General features: G+C 45.6%; 1 protein-coding gene across 20 annotated transcripts in view; it reads left to right on the forward strand.

Moving 5' to 3' along the window:
- Positions 1-14,738, forward strand: part of LOC109901689 (regulating synaptic membrane exocytosis protein 2) — a 230,432-nt gene that overhangs the window by 93,080 nt on the left and 122,614 nt on the right. For all 20 annotated transcript variants that reach the window (XM_031786937.1, XM_031786933.1, XM_031786943.1 and 17 more), the window contains one exon: positions 13,087-14,033. In XM_031786937.1, coding sequence (XP_031642797.1) covers positions 13,087-14,033 — 947 coding nt within the window. The remainder of the gene's footprint in view (positions 1-13,086; positions 14,034-14,738) is intronic.

Raw genomic sequence — 14,738 nt, forward strand, 5'->3', positions numbered from 1 at the left:
CAGTGTGGACAGGAAGAGAGAGAGGACACAGCTGGCAGACTGGACAGGGAGGATGAAAGGGAGCTGTCTCTAAACTAAAGCCACTAATTCTAGATGGATGTAATTTTGGATCATTTGCATGACGGCGTTTTGAGGGGCCACAAGTCTCCGTTTTTGTTGCTGTGAAATTTTACATCTTGGAGTCTTGGATTGTACTGTAGTTAGGCCACTGGGGATTGGCTGGTTGTGTGTTAGCCGTGTAGTAACACCACTAAGGATTGTCTGGGTGAGTGTTAGCCGTGTAGTAACACCACTAAGGTTTGTCTGGGTGAGTGTTAGCCGTGTAGTAACACCACTAAGGTTTGTCTGGGTGAGTGTTAGCCGTGTAGTAACACCACTAAGGTTTGTCTGGCTGGGTGTTAGTCGTGTAGTAACACCAGTAAGGTTTGTCTGGGTGGGTGTTAGCCGTGTAGTAACACCACTAAGGTTTGTCTGGGTGAGTGTTAGCCGTGTAGTAACACCACTAAGGATTGGCTGGCTGGGTGTTAGCCGTGTAGTAACACCACTAAGGTTTGTCTGGGTGAGTGTTAGCCGTGTAGTAACACCAGTAAGGATTGGCTGGCTGGGTGTTAGCCGTGTAGTAACACCAGTAAGGTTTGTCTGGGTGAGTGTCAGCCTTGGGGGCCTCCAGACAGGCGGCAGGCGGGCGGCTGACTCAGTCTTGGAACTAGTCGCTGTGACGATGCATGGGCTCTAAATGGACTCTGAGTAGTTTCTCCTTTCTATCTCTTCCCAGAGTGGTCGTGTGTCTCTGATTCCCTCTTTGTTGAGACATGAACACTCAGCCTGTCTTTTCACTTATCTCATTTTAATAGACTTTTCCCTCCCCCGACCATATGTGGTCGTCATTAGGCAGACCAAATTTTCTGTAAGATGGAGAGCTGTAGCTACGCAGCGCTAGTCATTTGTTTTCATTTGACTTCTCTCCATTATCCGTGAAGTAGAGGTGGCACAATCCCCACGGGGGGCAGGCTCGCGTATTAGCCGTGATTGCTTTTCACTCTCTTATTTAACATGTTTCAGCACTACCCCAGCCTGATCCTGCTGCTGGTGCATCACACAGGCGGAACCGGAGTGCAGGTGGTGCGTCAGAGTCGGAACCGGAGTGCAAAGACCACGCATAGCCCCTCTCCGTCTTGCTCAGTCTCACTATAGTAGGGAAATAACACAAGGACGTTCCTGAGAAGGACAGAGGGTTGAAAACAAACAGCAAAGCGGCTCGGTCTGAAGCGGAATTGTTTTGGATGTTTTGGAGCTGAAAAGTAAGAGTGAGAGACCAAGGCCATGTGTTTGCGTGGAGCAGCTAGGAGGCACTTTGAGATGAACTGCGTCCCTGGATCTGACAGTAGAATACAGTAAGGTTTTTATCATCTATTGTTGCATATCAGTCCTCAATGCTATCAGCCTCAACTAGGACTGTTGGACACCTTTTCTTATTGTCTTGCCTACCCAAACTTTACTGTGGATATTTTATTTTCACATAGTCCTTTCTAACACTATGATGGATGTGTAACCAGTACGGCTGGTAGTTGCCAGGGACCTCACGATACGATATTATCATGATACTTAGGTGCCGATACAATATGTATTGCTATTCTCACTATTCTATATGCATTGCGATTCGATGATTTTATTGCGAATTGAAATTCCAAATATATTGCTCTAACTACAATAGAGAGACATAATAAAAACAAGTTTTGATCGGTCATGGAAATAAAAGTGCTGAAAACAAGGTGGTTTACTATTTAAAAAGAAGATGGAGAGCAAACGAGTACATGCTAATACAGCCAACTAGCTCTAGCTAACTACCTAGCAAAAAGGTAGTGTTGTACAAGTCGATACTTTTCATTTTGTCCAAAATAATACTGCCAAATGTTTTTCCCCCCATCACCAGTAACCAGCCCAGTAAGCTCCTCTTGGCTGGCCTCAGCATAGAGGTGAGATGCTCTCTAGTACTGTTGATTATTATTATCCCTGCACTAATAGCAGTATGAACATAGAATTATGTCTGCTCTGACATAAAGTAGGGGCTTTAAGGATGGGAATTGAGGAAGGGAATTGTGTGTGTGTGTGTGTCTGTGTCTGTGTGTGCGTGTGCGTGTCGGTGTTGGTGTGTGTCAGTGTATGTATGTGTGTGTGTGTGTGTGTGTGTATATGTATGTATGTATGTATGTATGTGATTGTGAGTGTGAAACCAGCAGTAACCATGAAGGGTACATCAGTCACTGAAAGCTTTCTCATTGACTTTCCCTTATTGATCTTTCCTGTTGTGGCATTCCTTTGGTTTTTAATGGAATATCAGCATAGCCCCGGGAAACAGTGAAAAGGGCCATCCTTCTCTAATTCTAATCTAAGAACATCTTATGAATCTTTGGTGAAACTAAACTATAGCGCCCTTGTTATATGTTCATGTTGCAAAGATCAATGCTTTATTGCTATTGTCCACTTCAGGATAGTTTGTGGCATTGTGTAAATGTGAAAAGACATTACAAAAACAAACACAGGACAGAGATAGTGACATACAATATGTTGTTCATGTAAGCAGAGCAGCAAGTACAGCACTCCCATCTTTGACGTTGTACTCCCAGCTTTGACCTTGCACTCCCATCTTTGACCTTGTACTCCCATCTTCGACATGTAAAAAAGGTTCTACACAGTATCTTAAGAATGGTTTCTGGGTCGATCAGGTCAGGAGAACGATGGGAGCTTTAAGCTCTGCGAACAGCACACACACACACCTCCTATCTCCTCTCACTGTAAATCAGTCAGAGGCTGTGTTTTGCAGATGTTCCCAATAATGTATGTTTGATAACCCCGTTTTTATGACAACCTGCATCAAACATTCATGATTTGTCACCACAGAGGGCATCCTGCTGGAGCCCCAGAAAACACTTAATCATCACCACACACCCATACACACACACACACACACACACACACACACACACACACACACACACACACACACACACACACACACACACACACACACACACACACACACACACACACACACACACATACACACACACTCACACACACACACACTAACACACACACACACACACACACACACACACACACACACACACACATACTAACACACACACTAACACACACCCATACACACACACTAACACCCATACACACACACACACACACACACACACACACACACACACACACACACACACACACACACACACACACACACACACACACACACACACACACACACACACACACACACACACACACACACACACACACACACACACACACTAACAACACACAACCTATATACCAGTCACATGCATCACCATGTTAAAGAGCACCACATTTAAATCAAATCTAATTTTATTGGTCACATACAGATATTTAGCAGATGTTATTGCGGGTGTAGTGAAATGCTTATGTTTCTAGCTCCAACACACACATCTAAAAGTAAAATAATGGAATTAAGAAATATATAAATATTAGATTAACTAAAATACAGTAGACTAGAATTCTGAATATACATATGAGATGAGTAAAACAGTATGTAAACATTATTCAAGTGACTAGTTTTCCATTATTAAAGTGGCCAGTGATTCCAAGTCTATGTTTATAGGGCAGCAGCCTCTAAGGTGCAGGGTTGTTTAACCAGGTGGAAGCCGGCTAGTGATGGCTATTTAAGTCTGATGGCAGTTGCCGTACCAGGCGGTGATACAGCCCGACAGGATGATCTCAATTGTTCAATTGTGCATCTCTAAAAGGTTATGAGGGTTTTAGGGGCAAAGCCAAGTTTCTTCAGCCTCCTGAGGTTGAAGAGGCACTGTTGCGCCTTCTTCACCACACTGTCTGTGTGGGTAGATCATTTTAAGATCCTCATTGATGTGTACGCAAAGGAACTTTCCACCTTCTCCACTGTGGTCCCGTCAATGTGGATGGGGGCGTGCTCCCTCGGCTGTTTCCTGAAGTCCACCATCAGCTCCTTTTTGTTTTTTTGACGTTGAGAAAATTGAAGTGGATCTAGGGTGTCAGGTAAAGTAGAGGTGATATGATCCTTGACTAGCCTCTCAAAGCACTTCATGATGACAGAAGTAAATGCTACAGGACAATAGTCATTTAGTTCATTGACCTTTGCTTTCTTGGGTACAGGAACAATCTTGAAGCAAGTGGGGACAGCAGACTGGGAGATTGAATATGTCCGTAAACACTCCAGCCAGGTGGTCTGTGCATGCTCTGAGGACGCGGCTCGGGATGCCGTCTGGGCCGGCAGCCTTGCAAGGGTTAACACGCTTCAATGTCTTATTCACGTCGGCCATGGAGAAGGAGAGCCCACAATCCTTGGTAGCGGGTCACGTCGGGGGCACTGTGTTATCCTCAAAGCGGGCAAAGTTTAGCTTGTCCGGAAACAAGACGTCGGTGTCCGCGACGTGGCTGCTTTTCCTTTTGTAATTTGTAATTGTCTGTAGTCCCTGCCACATAGGTCTTGTGTCTGAGCCATTGAATTGCAGCTCCACTTTGTCTCTGTACTGACGTTTTGCCTGTTTGATTGCCTTACGGAGGGAATAACTACACTGTTTGTATTCGGCCATATTCCCTGTCATGGTTAAATGAGGTGGTTCGTGCTTTCAGTTTTGCATGAATGCTGCCATCTACACACGGTTTCTGGTTTGGGTAGGTTTTAATAGTCGAACTCAGTCACCGTATCCGTGTATTCGTCAATGTTATTGTCAGAGGCTACCCAGAACATATTCCAGTCTGTGTGATCAAATCAATCTTGAAGCATGGATTCCAATTGGTCAGATCAGCGTTGAATAGACCTTAGCACGGGTACTTCCTGTTTGAGTTTCTGCCTATAGGAACGGGGGAGCAAAATGGAGTTGTGATCAGATTTGCCGAAAGGAGGTAGGGGGAGTGCCTTGTAGGCATTTCGAAAAGTTGAGTAGCAGTGGTCCAATGTTTTTCCAGAGCGAGTACTACAGTCAATGTGTTGGAAGAACTTCAGTAGCGTTTTCCTCAAATTACCTTGTTAAAATCCCCAGCTACAATAAATGCGGCCTCAGGATATGTGGTTTGCAAAATGTCCAGTGTAGTTCTTTGAGGGCTGTCGTGGTATCGGCTTGAGGGGGAATATACACGTCTGTGACTATAACCGAAGAGAATTCTCTTGGGAGTTATTACGGTCGGCATTTGATTGTGAGGTGTTCTAGGTCAGGTGAACAAAAGGACTTCAGTTTCTGTATGTTATCACAATCACAACATGGATAGTTAATCATGAAACATACAACCCCGCCTTTCTTCTTCCAGGGGAGTTCTTTATTCCTGTTTGTGTGATGTACTGAGAACCCAGCTGGCTGTATGGACAGGGACTGTATATCCCGAGAGAGACATTTTTCAGTGAAACAGAGTATGCTACAATCCCTGATGTATCTCTAGAAGGAGATCCCTGCCGTGAGCTGGTCTACTTTATTATCCAGAAACTGAACATTAGCGAGTAATATACTCAGAAGAGGTGAATGGTGTGCACACCTCCTGATTCGGACTAGAAATCCACTCCGAATACTTATTTTCCGCCGGCGGTGTTTTGGAGCAGCCTCTGGAATAAGTTCAATTGCCTGGGGGGTACAAAAACTGGCCATAATGCTGGTGAATTTCCACCACTCTGATATCCAGAAGTTATTTCCAGCAGAATGTAATAACACAAAAAAGATCTGGGCTAAAAATGTAAGAAATGACACACAAAAAAACGTAATACTGCAAAGTTGCTAAGTTGCTAAGGAGCTAGAAGCAGAGCTGCCATATCTGTCGGCACCATCTTAACATGTTATCCTCTGAACAATCAATCTAATGTTCTACCTAAACCATTCTATCTAGACCATTCTAGAACATCTGTAGACATATGTTAGTACAGAACACACAGCTCCTCCTCACCCTCCATTTGGCAAATCTGACCATAATTCTATCCTCCTGATTCCCTCTTACAAGCAAAAAGTAACGCAGGAAATACCAGTGACTCACTCAATACGGACGTGGTCAGATGATGCAGATGCTAAGCTATAGGACTGTTTTGCTAACAGATTGGAATATGTTCCTGGACTCATTGAATGGCACTGAGGAGTATACCACAACAGTCACCGGCTTCAACAATATGTACATTGATGACGTTGTCCCCACAGTGACCATACATACAGTTGAAGTCGGAGGTTTACATACACTTAGGTTGGAGACATTAAAACTTGTTTTTCAACCACTCCACAAATTTTTTGTTAACAAACTATAGTTTTGGCAAGTCGGTTAGGACATCTACTTTGTGCGTGACACAAGTCATTTTTCAAATAATTGTTTACAGAATTGTTTATTTCACTTATCTATTCACTATATCACAATTCCAGTGGGTCAGACATTTACATACACTAAGTTGACTGTGCCTTTAAACATCTTGGAAAATTCCAGAAAATGATGTCAAGGCTTTCAAAGCTTCTGATAGGTTAATTGACATCAGTTGAGTCAGTTTGAGGTCTACCTGTGGATGTATTTCAAGGCCTACCTTCAAACTCAGTGCCTCCTTGCTTGACATCATGGGAAAATCAAAAGAAATCAGCCAAGACCTCAGAAAAATAATTGTAGACCTCCACAAGTCTGGTTCATCCTTGGGAGCAATTTCCAACCGCCTGAAGGTACCACATTCATCTGTACAAACAATAGAACGCAAGTATAAAGAAGAAGCCACTGCTTCAAAACAGCCATCAAAGAGCCAGGCTATGGGGACAAATATCGTACTTTTTGGAGAAATGTCCTCTGGTCTGATGAAACAAAAATAGAACTGTTTGGCCATAATGACCATTGTTATGTTTGGAGGAAAAAGGGGGAGTCTTGCAAGCCGAAGAATACCATCCCAATCGTGAAGTCCGGGGGTGGTAGCATCATGTTGTGGGGGTGCTTTGCCGCAGGAGGGACTGGTGCACTTCACAAAATAGATTGCATCAAGAGGGAGGAAAATTATGTGGATATATTTAAGCAACATCTCAAGACATCTGTCAGGAAGTTAAAGCTTGGTCGCAAATGGGTCTTTCAAATGGACAATGACCCCAAGCATACTTCCAAAGTTGTGGCAACATGGCTTAAGAACAACAAAGTCAAGGTATTGGAGTGGCCATCACAAAGCCTGGAACTCAAGCCTATAGAAAATTTGTGGGCATAACTGAAAAAGGAGAGCAAGGAGGCCTACAAACCTGACTCAGTTACACCAACTCTGTCAGGAGGAATGGACCAAAATTCACCCAACTTATTGTGGGAATCTTGTGGAAGGCTACCCGGAACGTTTGACCCAAGTTAAACCATTTAAAGGCAATGCTACCAAATACTAGTTGAATGTACAGTATGCAAACTTCTGACCCACTGGGAATGTGATGAAAGAAATAAAAGCTGAAATAAATCATTCTCTCTACTATTATTCTGGAATTTCACATTCTTAAAATAAAGTGGTGATCCTAACTGACCAAAGACAGACACTTTTTACTAGGATTAAATGTCAGGAATTGTGAAAAACTGAGTTTAAATGTATTTGACTAAGGTGTATGTAAACTTTCGACTTCAACTGTACATACCCCAACCGGAAGCAACATCTTCACTGAGCTAAAGAGTAGATCTGACACTTTCAAGGTGTGGGACTCTAACCCGGACGCTTATAAGAAATCCTGCTATGCCCTCATATGCACCATCAAACAGCCAAAGTGTAAATACAGGACTAATATTGAATCCTACCACACCGGCTCCGACGCTCGTCGGATGTGGCAGGGCTTGCAAAGTTTTATGGACTACAAAGGGTAGCCCAGCCGCAAGCTGCCCAATGACACAAGCGTAACAGACAAGCTAAATTACCAGGACGTGTACTCCGAGCAGAAACTGACCAACTGGCAATTGTCTTCTCTGAGTCTGTAAAATCTACATGTTTCAAGCAGACCACCATAGTCCCTGTGCCCAAGAACACCAAGGTAACCTGCCTAAATGACTACCGACCCGTAGCACTCATCTGTAGCCATGAAGGGCTTTGAAATGCTGGCATGGCTCAAATCAACACCATCATCCCAGAACCCCTAAACCCCAATTTTCATACCGCCCCAACAGATCCACAGACGATGCCATCTCTATTGCATTCAACCCTGCCCTGTCCCACCTGGACAAAAGGAACACCTACGTGAGAATGCACGACTGTATTGAATATAGCGTAGCGTTTAACACCGTATTGCCCTCAAAGCTCATCAATAAGCTAAGTACCCTAGGACTAAACACTTCCCTCTGCAACTGGATCCTGGACTTCCTGACTGACCGTCCCCAGGTGTTAAGGATAGGCAACAACACATCTGCCATGCTGATCCTCAACACAGGGGCCCCTCAGTGGTGCGTGCTTAGTCCCGTCATATACTCCCTGTTCACCCACGACTGCGTGGCCAAGCACGACTCCAACATCATCATTAAGTTTGCAGACGACACAACAGTGGTAGGCCTAATCACTGACAGCGATGAGACAGCCTATAGGGAGGAGGTCCGAGAACTGGCAGTGTGGTGCCAGGACAACAACCTCTCCCTCAATGTGATCAAGACAAAGGAGATGATCGTGGATTACAGGAAAAGGACGGCCGAGCATGCCCCCATTCTCATCGACAGGGATGTAGTGGAGCAGGTTGAGAGCTTGTGGTGTCCACATCATCAACACTCTATCATGATCCAAACACACCAAGACAGTCGCGAAGAGTGTACAACAACGCCTATTCCCCCTCAAGAGAGAAAGATTTGGCATGGGTCCTCAGATCTTCAAAAGGTTCTACAGCTGCACCATCGAGAGCATCCTGACTGGTTGCATCACCGCCTGGTATGGCAACTGCTCGGCCACCGACTGCAAGGCACTACAGAGGGTAGTGCGTACAACCCAGTACGTCACTGGGGCTAAGCTTCCTGCCATCCAGGACCTCTATACCAGGCAGTGTCAGAGGAAGGCCACAAAAATTACCAAAGATTCCAACCACCCTAGTCATATTGTTCTCTCTGCTCCGCACGGCAAGCGGTACCGGAGCTCCAAGTCCAGGTCCAAAAGGCTTCTGAACCACTTCTACCCCCAAGCCATAAGACTGTTGAAAAGTTAATCAAATGGACTATTTGCATCGACCCCCCCCCCCCCCCCCTTTTTTTTTACGCTGCTGCTACTCGCTGTTTATTCTTTATCTATGCATGGTCACTTTACCCCTACCTACATTTACCAATTACCTCGACTAACATGTACCCCCGCAGATTGACTCGGTACCGGTACCCCCTGTATATAGCCTCGTTATTTTCATTTTATTGTTGCTCTTTTATTTTTTACTTTTGTTCATTTAGTCAATCTTTTTTCTTAAAACTGCATTGTTGGTTAAGGGCTTGTAAGTAAGCATTTCACAGTAAGGTCTACATTTGTTGTATTCGGCGCATGTGACAAATAACATTTGATTTGATTTACTAGCAGCAGATTAGGCTCCTTATGCAGTGTGAATGCAGTTCAATGCCATGCCATTACATCACTACGCTACGCAGTTCAGATTTCAGACCGTAGGCTGAGAGGCTGGTGGATGAATCATTGTCTGCTTCTGAATGACGTCACTATCCCATCCTTCTAGCTCCCATACTGCACTGGCAGCTTGGGTTTTGGACAATGCTCTCTGACTGCACAATGCTCACTGCCACTGTATCATACCGGCTATTCTATGAGAGAGCTGAACTCCTCTCTCAGTCAGTCCGTTTGTCGGACAGCAATTTGAATAGGGGTTTGAATGCAAACATAAGCTCATGGGACTGTGGCATATGGGAGCTGGGAGCATCAGAAGATCACAGAGTGACATCACCAAAGAAAACCTTTTCCACTACCACAGCCAGTCAGTCAGAGATCCTATACTGATGTCAATATATGTCTTATTATACAACGTATAATGTATTCCAGATACATTTACAGGGAGGGAGACAATGTACAGATCATCCACAGCAGAGTGGTGTTGTGTTGCTCTACGGCCTGCGCTGAGGACATTAGCATGATGCTGTAGGCAGATGTAGCAGTAGTAGCATTAGTAGCAGCAGCAGTAGTAGTAGCGGTAGTAGTAGCAGTAGTAGCAGTAGTAGTAGTAGCAGTAGCAGTAGTAGTAGCGGTAGTAGTAGCAGTAGTAGTAGTAGTAGTAGCGGTAGTAGTAGCAGTAGTAGTAGCAGTAGTAGTAGCAGTAGCAGTAGCAGTAGCAGTAGCAGTAGCAGTAGCAGTAGCAGTAGCAGTAGTAGTAGTAGTAGTAGTAGCAGTAGTAGTAGTAGTAGCAGTAGTAGTAGTAGTAGCAGTAGTAGTAGTAGTAGTAGTAGTAGTAGTAGTAGTAGTAGCAGTAGTAGTAGCGGTAGCTGCTATTGACTCTGGTCTGTTTGGACACAAAGGGCATCCAGGGCTAAACAGGACTACACATTATGGGATATTTGTGTCAAGTAGAGTCAGGGCTTGTCAAGGGGGGTATGTGTGTGTGGGATTTTTCACAACAGTAGCAGTCCTGAGGGGGCATTGGCCAGAGGCCCTTTGGACATACTAATAACTCTTACTGAAGCATTTCCTAGTGTATTCAGTAGAACCCTATCCCCCATGATACTCTCACACACACACCTCCTTCATCACCATGCCTGTCTTACAGAGACATGCTGACAATACAATAACCCCCCTCCCCCACACACACACACATACAGTACACCCTGCGCGTTCCATCCAGTCACTCAGCCAGTCTACTGTACTCTGCCATATCATCATTCCTGCCGCCGCCTCACCTTGGTTTTCTCAATGAAGCAGCGGTCTGTTATTGTCTGGACGACTTGTACATAATGCCTCAGACTATAGAGTTCAGTACACTACATGACTGGGTCAAAAACATGACCATTAATGAACCTGCTGTTGGAAATGTATCGGAAGGTTGTAACATACTAAATTCAGACTCAGAAAGCATCTGAGTCCTAACATGTCATTACTTTCTTTCTTTCCTGAGGTAAAAAGTAGAAAGAGGTATGATTTGTGAATAGTGTGGTTTGGACAAAAGGAAAGCATTAACATACAGTGCTGTTCACAGCCAGGGCTCCTCAGCCACATCCTTCTTCTGCCAGGGCTCCTCAGCCACATCCTTCTTCTCCCGTTCCCCCTTCAGTGACTGCTGGATATACTGTTGTGTGTCCCAAATGGCACCCTAATCTCTTTATAGTACACTACTTCTGAACAGGGCCCATAGAGCTCTGGTCAAAAGGAGTGTACTACAAAGGGAATAAGATGCCATTTGGGATATAGACACTGTCTTTGGGATTATGGAGGAGTACATAATATATCACAAATCCTGAACCAGTTATGACATATTACATTTGGCCCAAATAACATCGCGACAAAAACAAAATGGTGGCTGCTGCTCTATTATTTACTGTCAATAGATAATACTTAATGTCTGGTCGGAAAATATTCTTGGAACAGTGCAGTACCGGTGTGAGAACAGTTCAGGTGTGAATACAGTAGTTGAGATTTAAAAAGTGTTTCGTATGATCCTGCTCTCCCGTCCTGGCTTCACAGTATTCTAGCTCAGTGTAGTGACTACAGAAGGCTAGTTCTGTCTGTCTATGTGACTCTACTGGCTGTGTGTGGAGGAGAGCAGTGGTTTTCCATGGGGATGGAGGGGGCCGATATAATTAGGGAAGAAGTCTCTCCTCTTCTCTTCCATTACCCCTCTCCTCCTTCCCTTCTTTCCTCCTCTCTTCCTCTCCCCCTCTCGTCTCCTTTCTTCCTCTCCTCCTCTCCTACTCATCTTCTCAAAGTCGAAATTAGATTGTTAATAATCCCTTTTTCCCAGCATGCTCCTAACTTAGGCACATTATTACTGGATAAGCTACACACACCACACACACCTCCCTCCCAAACTCCTGGCCCCTCCCTCTCCAGACAGCAAACAACACATCCCAACGCTGGGGAACAGTGTAATTTATCATAGCACAGACTCTCTCTCTCTCTCTTTGTCTCTCTCTTTCTCTCCCTCTCTCGCTCGCACACGTACGTATGTGCGCACGCACGCACGCGCACACACACACAAACACACTTTTAATTTGAAAACACAAACGGCCATACTCAGGGAACGTCTGCCGTTAATCATGTGCCATCTAGCTGTTTGAAATGCATTGTAATAATCATCATTTATCCACTTTACACTACCACAGTAATCAGATGGACATGAAGATGAAGATGAAAGATGACCTATAGTATCCACATAGTAACCAAGAGGAAATGGAAACATATTATAGATCAATAGATAATAGTGTACCGGTAGAATGTTGAATGTATTTGTACAGACTGTGACTCCTTACAGAAAAAACATCAGTTGAATGTTAACATCAGGTGAAACTATTTCCTGTTTTGAGAGTTTAAAGGCTGCTTGGTTTCTGAAAAGTGACTTGCCTTTTCAGAGATATCTTGTCTTTGGGTCTGGCTGCCATCTTAGGGCTCCTAGATATATTTTTAATGAAGAGAGTCAAAGAAGTGCAGGAGTCTTCTTCCCAAATCTCCAGCTCAAAACCCCCCAGCTCCAAACCCCCCCAGCTCCAGCCGTGTTATGTGACAGCTACTGTAGCTAAGCCTTTCATCAGCCGTCTGAGGCCCACGCAGTGTGGAGTGTACACACACACACACACACACACACACACACACACACACACACACACACACACACACACACACACACACACACACACACGCCCACGCACACGCACGCACACGCACGCACACACACGCACACACGCACACTGGTGGCTACCCTGTCTAGGGAACTGCTATGTTTGGAGTGGGTTTAGTAGGCAGGTAAGCAGAGCAGAAAGCCCTGTAGATCTTTCATTCTAAGCATCAGTGAGTTTTTATACGGGTTATATAATGATACTCAAGCTCAGTGTGATTCTATAATATAATATACAGCCTTCTCTTCTGACTCAGAGAATTTTCATTCCTACTTGACCCGCTCACTAACAGTCTCTTTCTTTGACGAACAGGAAACGAAGCCCATCAGCATCTAGGGATACAAACCAAAAATACGACCAAAGGGAGGAGCGGGGTCAGTATGCCCCGGGGGACGGCACCATGCCCAGATCACCGTCCGACTACGGGGATGGGGACCCTCGGCGTGGGGCCCCACGGAGGTACCAAGACGCTGAGGCGGCGCGGGGGGAGTACCGTGGTGGGCGTGGCCGCTGGCGCTCCCAGGAGGACTACCCTCTGGACCAGGACGGGCCCTACCCTCTAGACGGGCCCTACCCTCTAGACGGGCAGCCCAGTGAGTACGAGCTGCAGCGCCAGCGCCAGGAGGAGTACCAGACACGCTACCGCTCCGACCCCAACCTAGCCCGTTACCCCGTCAAGCCCCAGCCCTACGAGGAGCAGATGAGGATGCATGCTGAGGTGGGCCGGGCCAGGCACGAGAGGCGCCACAGTGATGTGTCTCTGGCCTACACGGAGCAGGACGAGCCCCAGGGACCAATCCGCCTGTCCAGACAGCATCTGACCGAGCGCCGGCCGCCCATGGTGGGCCAACGCTCCTACTCCATGGACAGAAACTCCCCCACCCCTGGAGGCCACCACCGGACCTCCAACCACAGCCCCCCCACCCCACACCGCAGCCCCGTGCTGGGGGATAGGTCAGGGGACATGAGGCGGGGGCCAGGGGAGCCAATAGGGTTCAGGGGTCATGATTATCTGGACCCCAGCTCTGCAGTCAGGAAGACCAAGAGGGAGAAGATGGACACCATGTTGAGGAACGACTCTCTGAGCTCTGACCAGTCCGAGTCCATCAGGCCGCCGCCACCAAAGCCCCACAAAACCAAAAAGGGGGGTAAGATGCGGCAAGTATCCCTGAGCAGCTCGGAGGAGGAACTGGCCACCACGCCGGAGTACACCAGCTGTGAGGACGTGGAGATAGAGAGTGAGTCTGTCAGTGAGAAAGGTAGGAACACACTTCCTCCTGCTCTCTCTCTTTCAACTCTCATGCTGTACACTAGGGGGCAATCTGAAAAGGCAACCTATTCCCTATAGTGCACTACTTTGTAGGGCTCTCTCTTTTACTAGGGGAAAATCTGAAAAGGCAACCTATTCCCTATATAGAGCAATACTATATAGGGAATAGGTTGCCTTTTCAGATTTTCCCCTAGTAAAATGGCACTCTATATAGGGAATAGAGTGCCATTTGGGAAGCACGGTGTTATGTCAGGGATAGTCAAATCACCTTTGCATTATTCATTGGGAAGTGTATTCAGTGTCACTGTCAGCTCATGTTGAACATGTTTATTGACTAATTACCACTGTTCCATATTCAGTGAGTTAGTGGTACGACAGTAGTCTGCTAGCTCCATATGTTCAGTACAGAGGACTGAGTGCCATTGATGAGTAAAGAGCACCATACCATCACAACTCTCTTCTCAGTCGCCCTTAATTATATGAAGGAAACTACAACGTTTATCCATGAAAACAATACCAGATGTTCTGTATATGTTCTGTATTGTCAGGCTTGCATAACTAAAGTGACTATCTGGTTTTGGTTTTAGGGAGCGCGGTCCGTGTAAGTGAATACAGGTGTTTTAATGTAGGCCTCGTGGTCTCATTCATAATAATATGATATGTAGATTACGATAGGAATTTGATCTTATTAATG

Source organism: Oncorhynchus kisutch, linkage group LG13 (assembly GCF_002021735.2).
Source record: "Oncorhynchus kisutch isolate 150728-3 linkage group LG13, Okis_V2, whole genome shotgun sequence".
Taxonomy (NCBI): domain Eukaryota; kingdom Metazoa; phylum Chordata; class Actinopteri; order Salmoniformes; family Salmonidae; genus Oncorhynchus; species Oncorhynchus kisutch.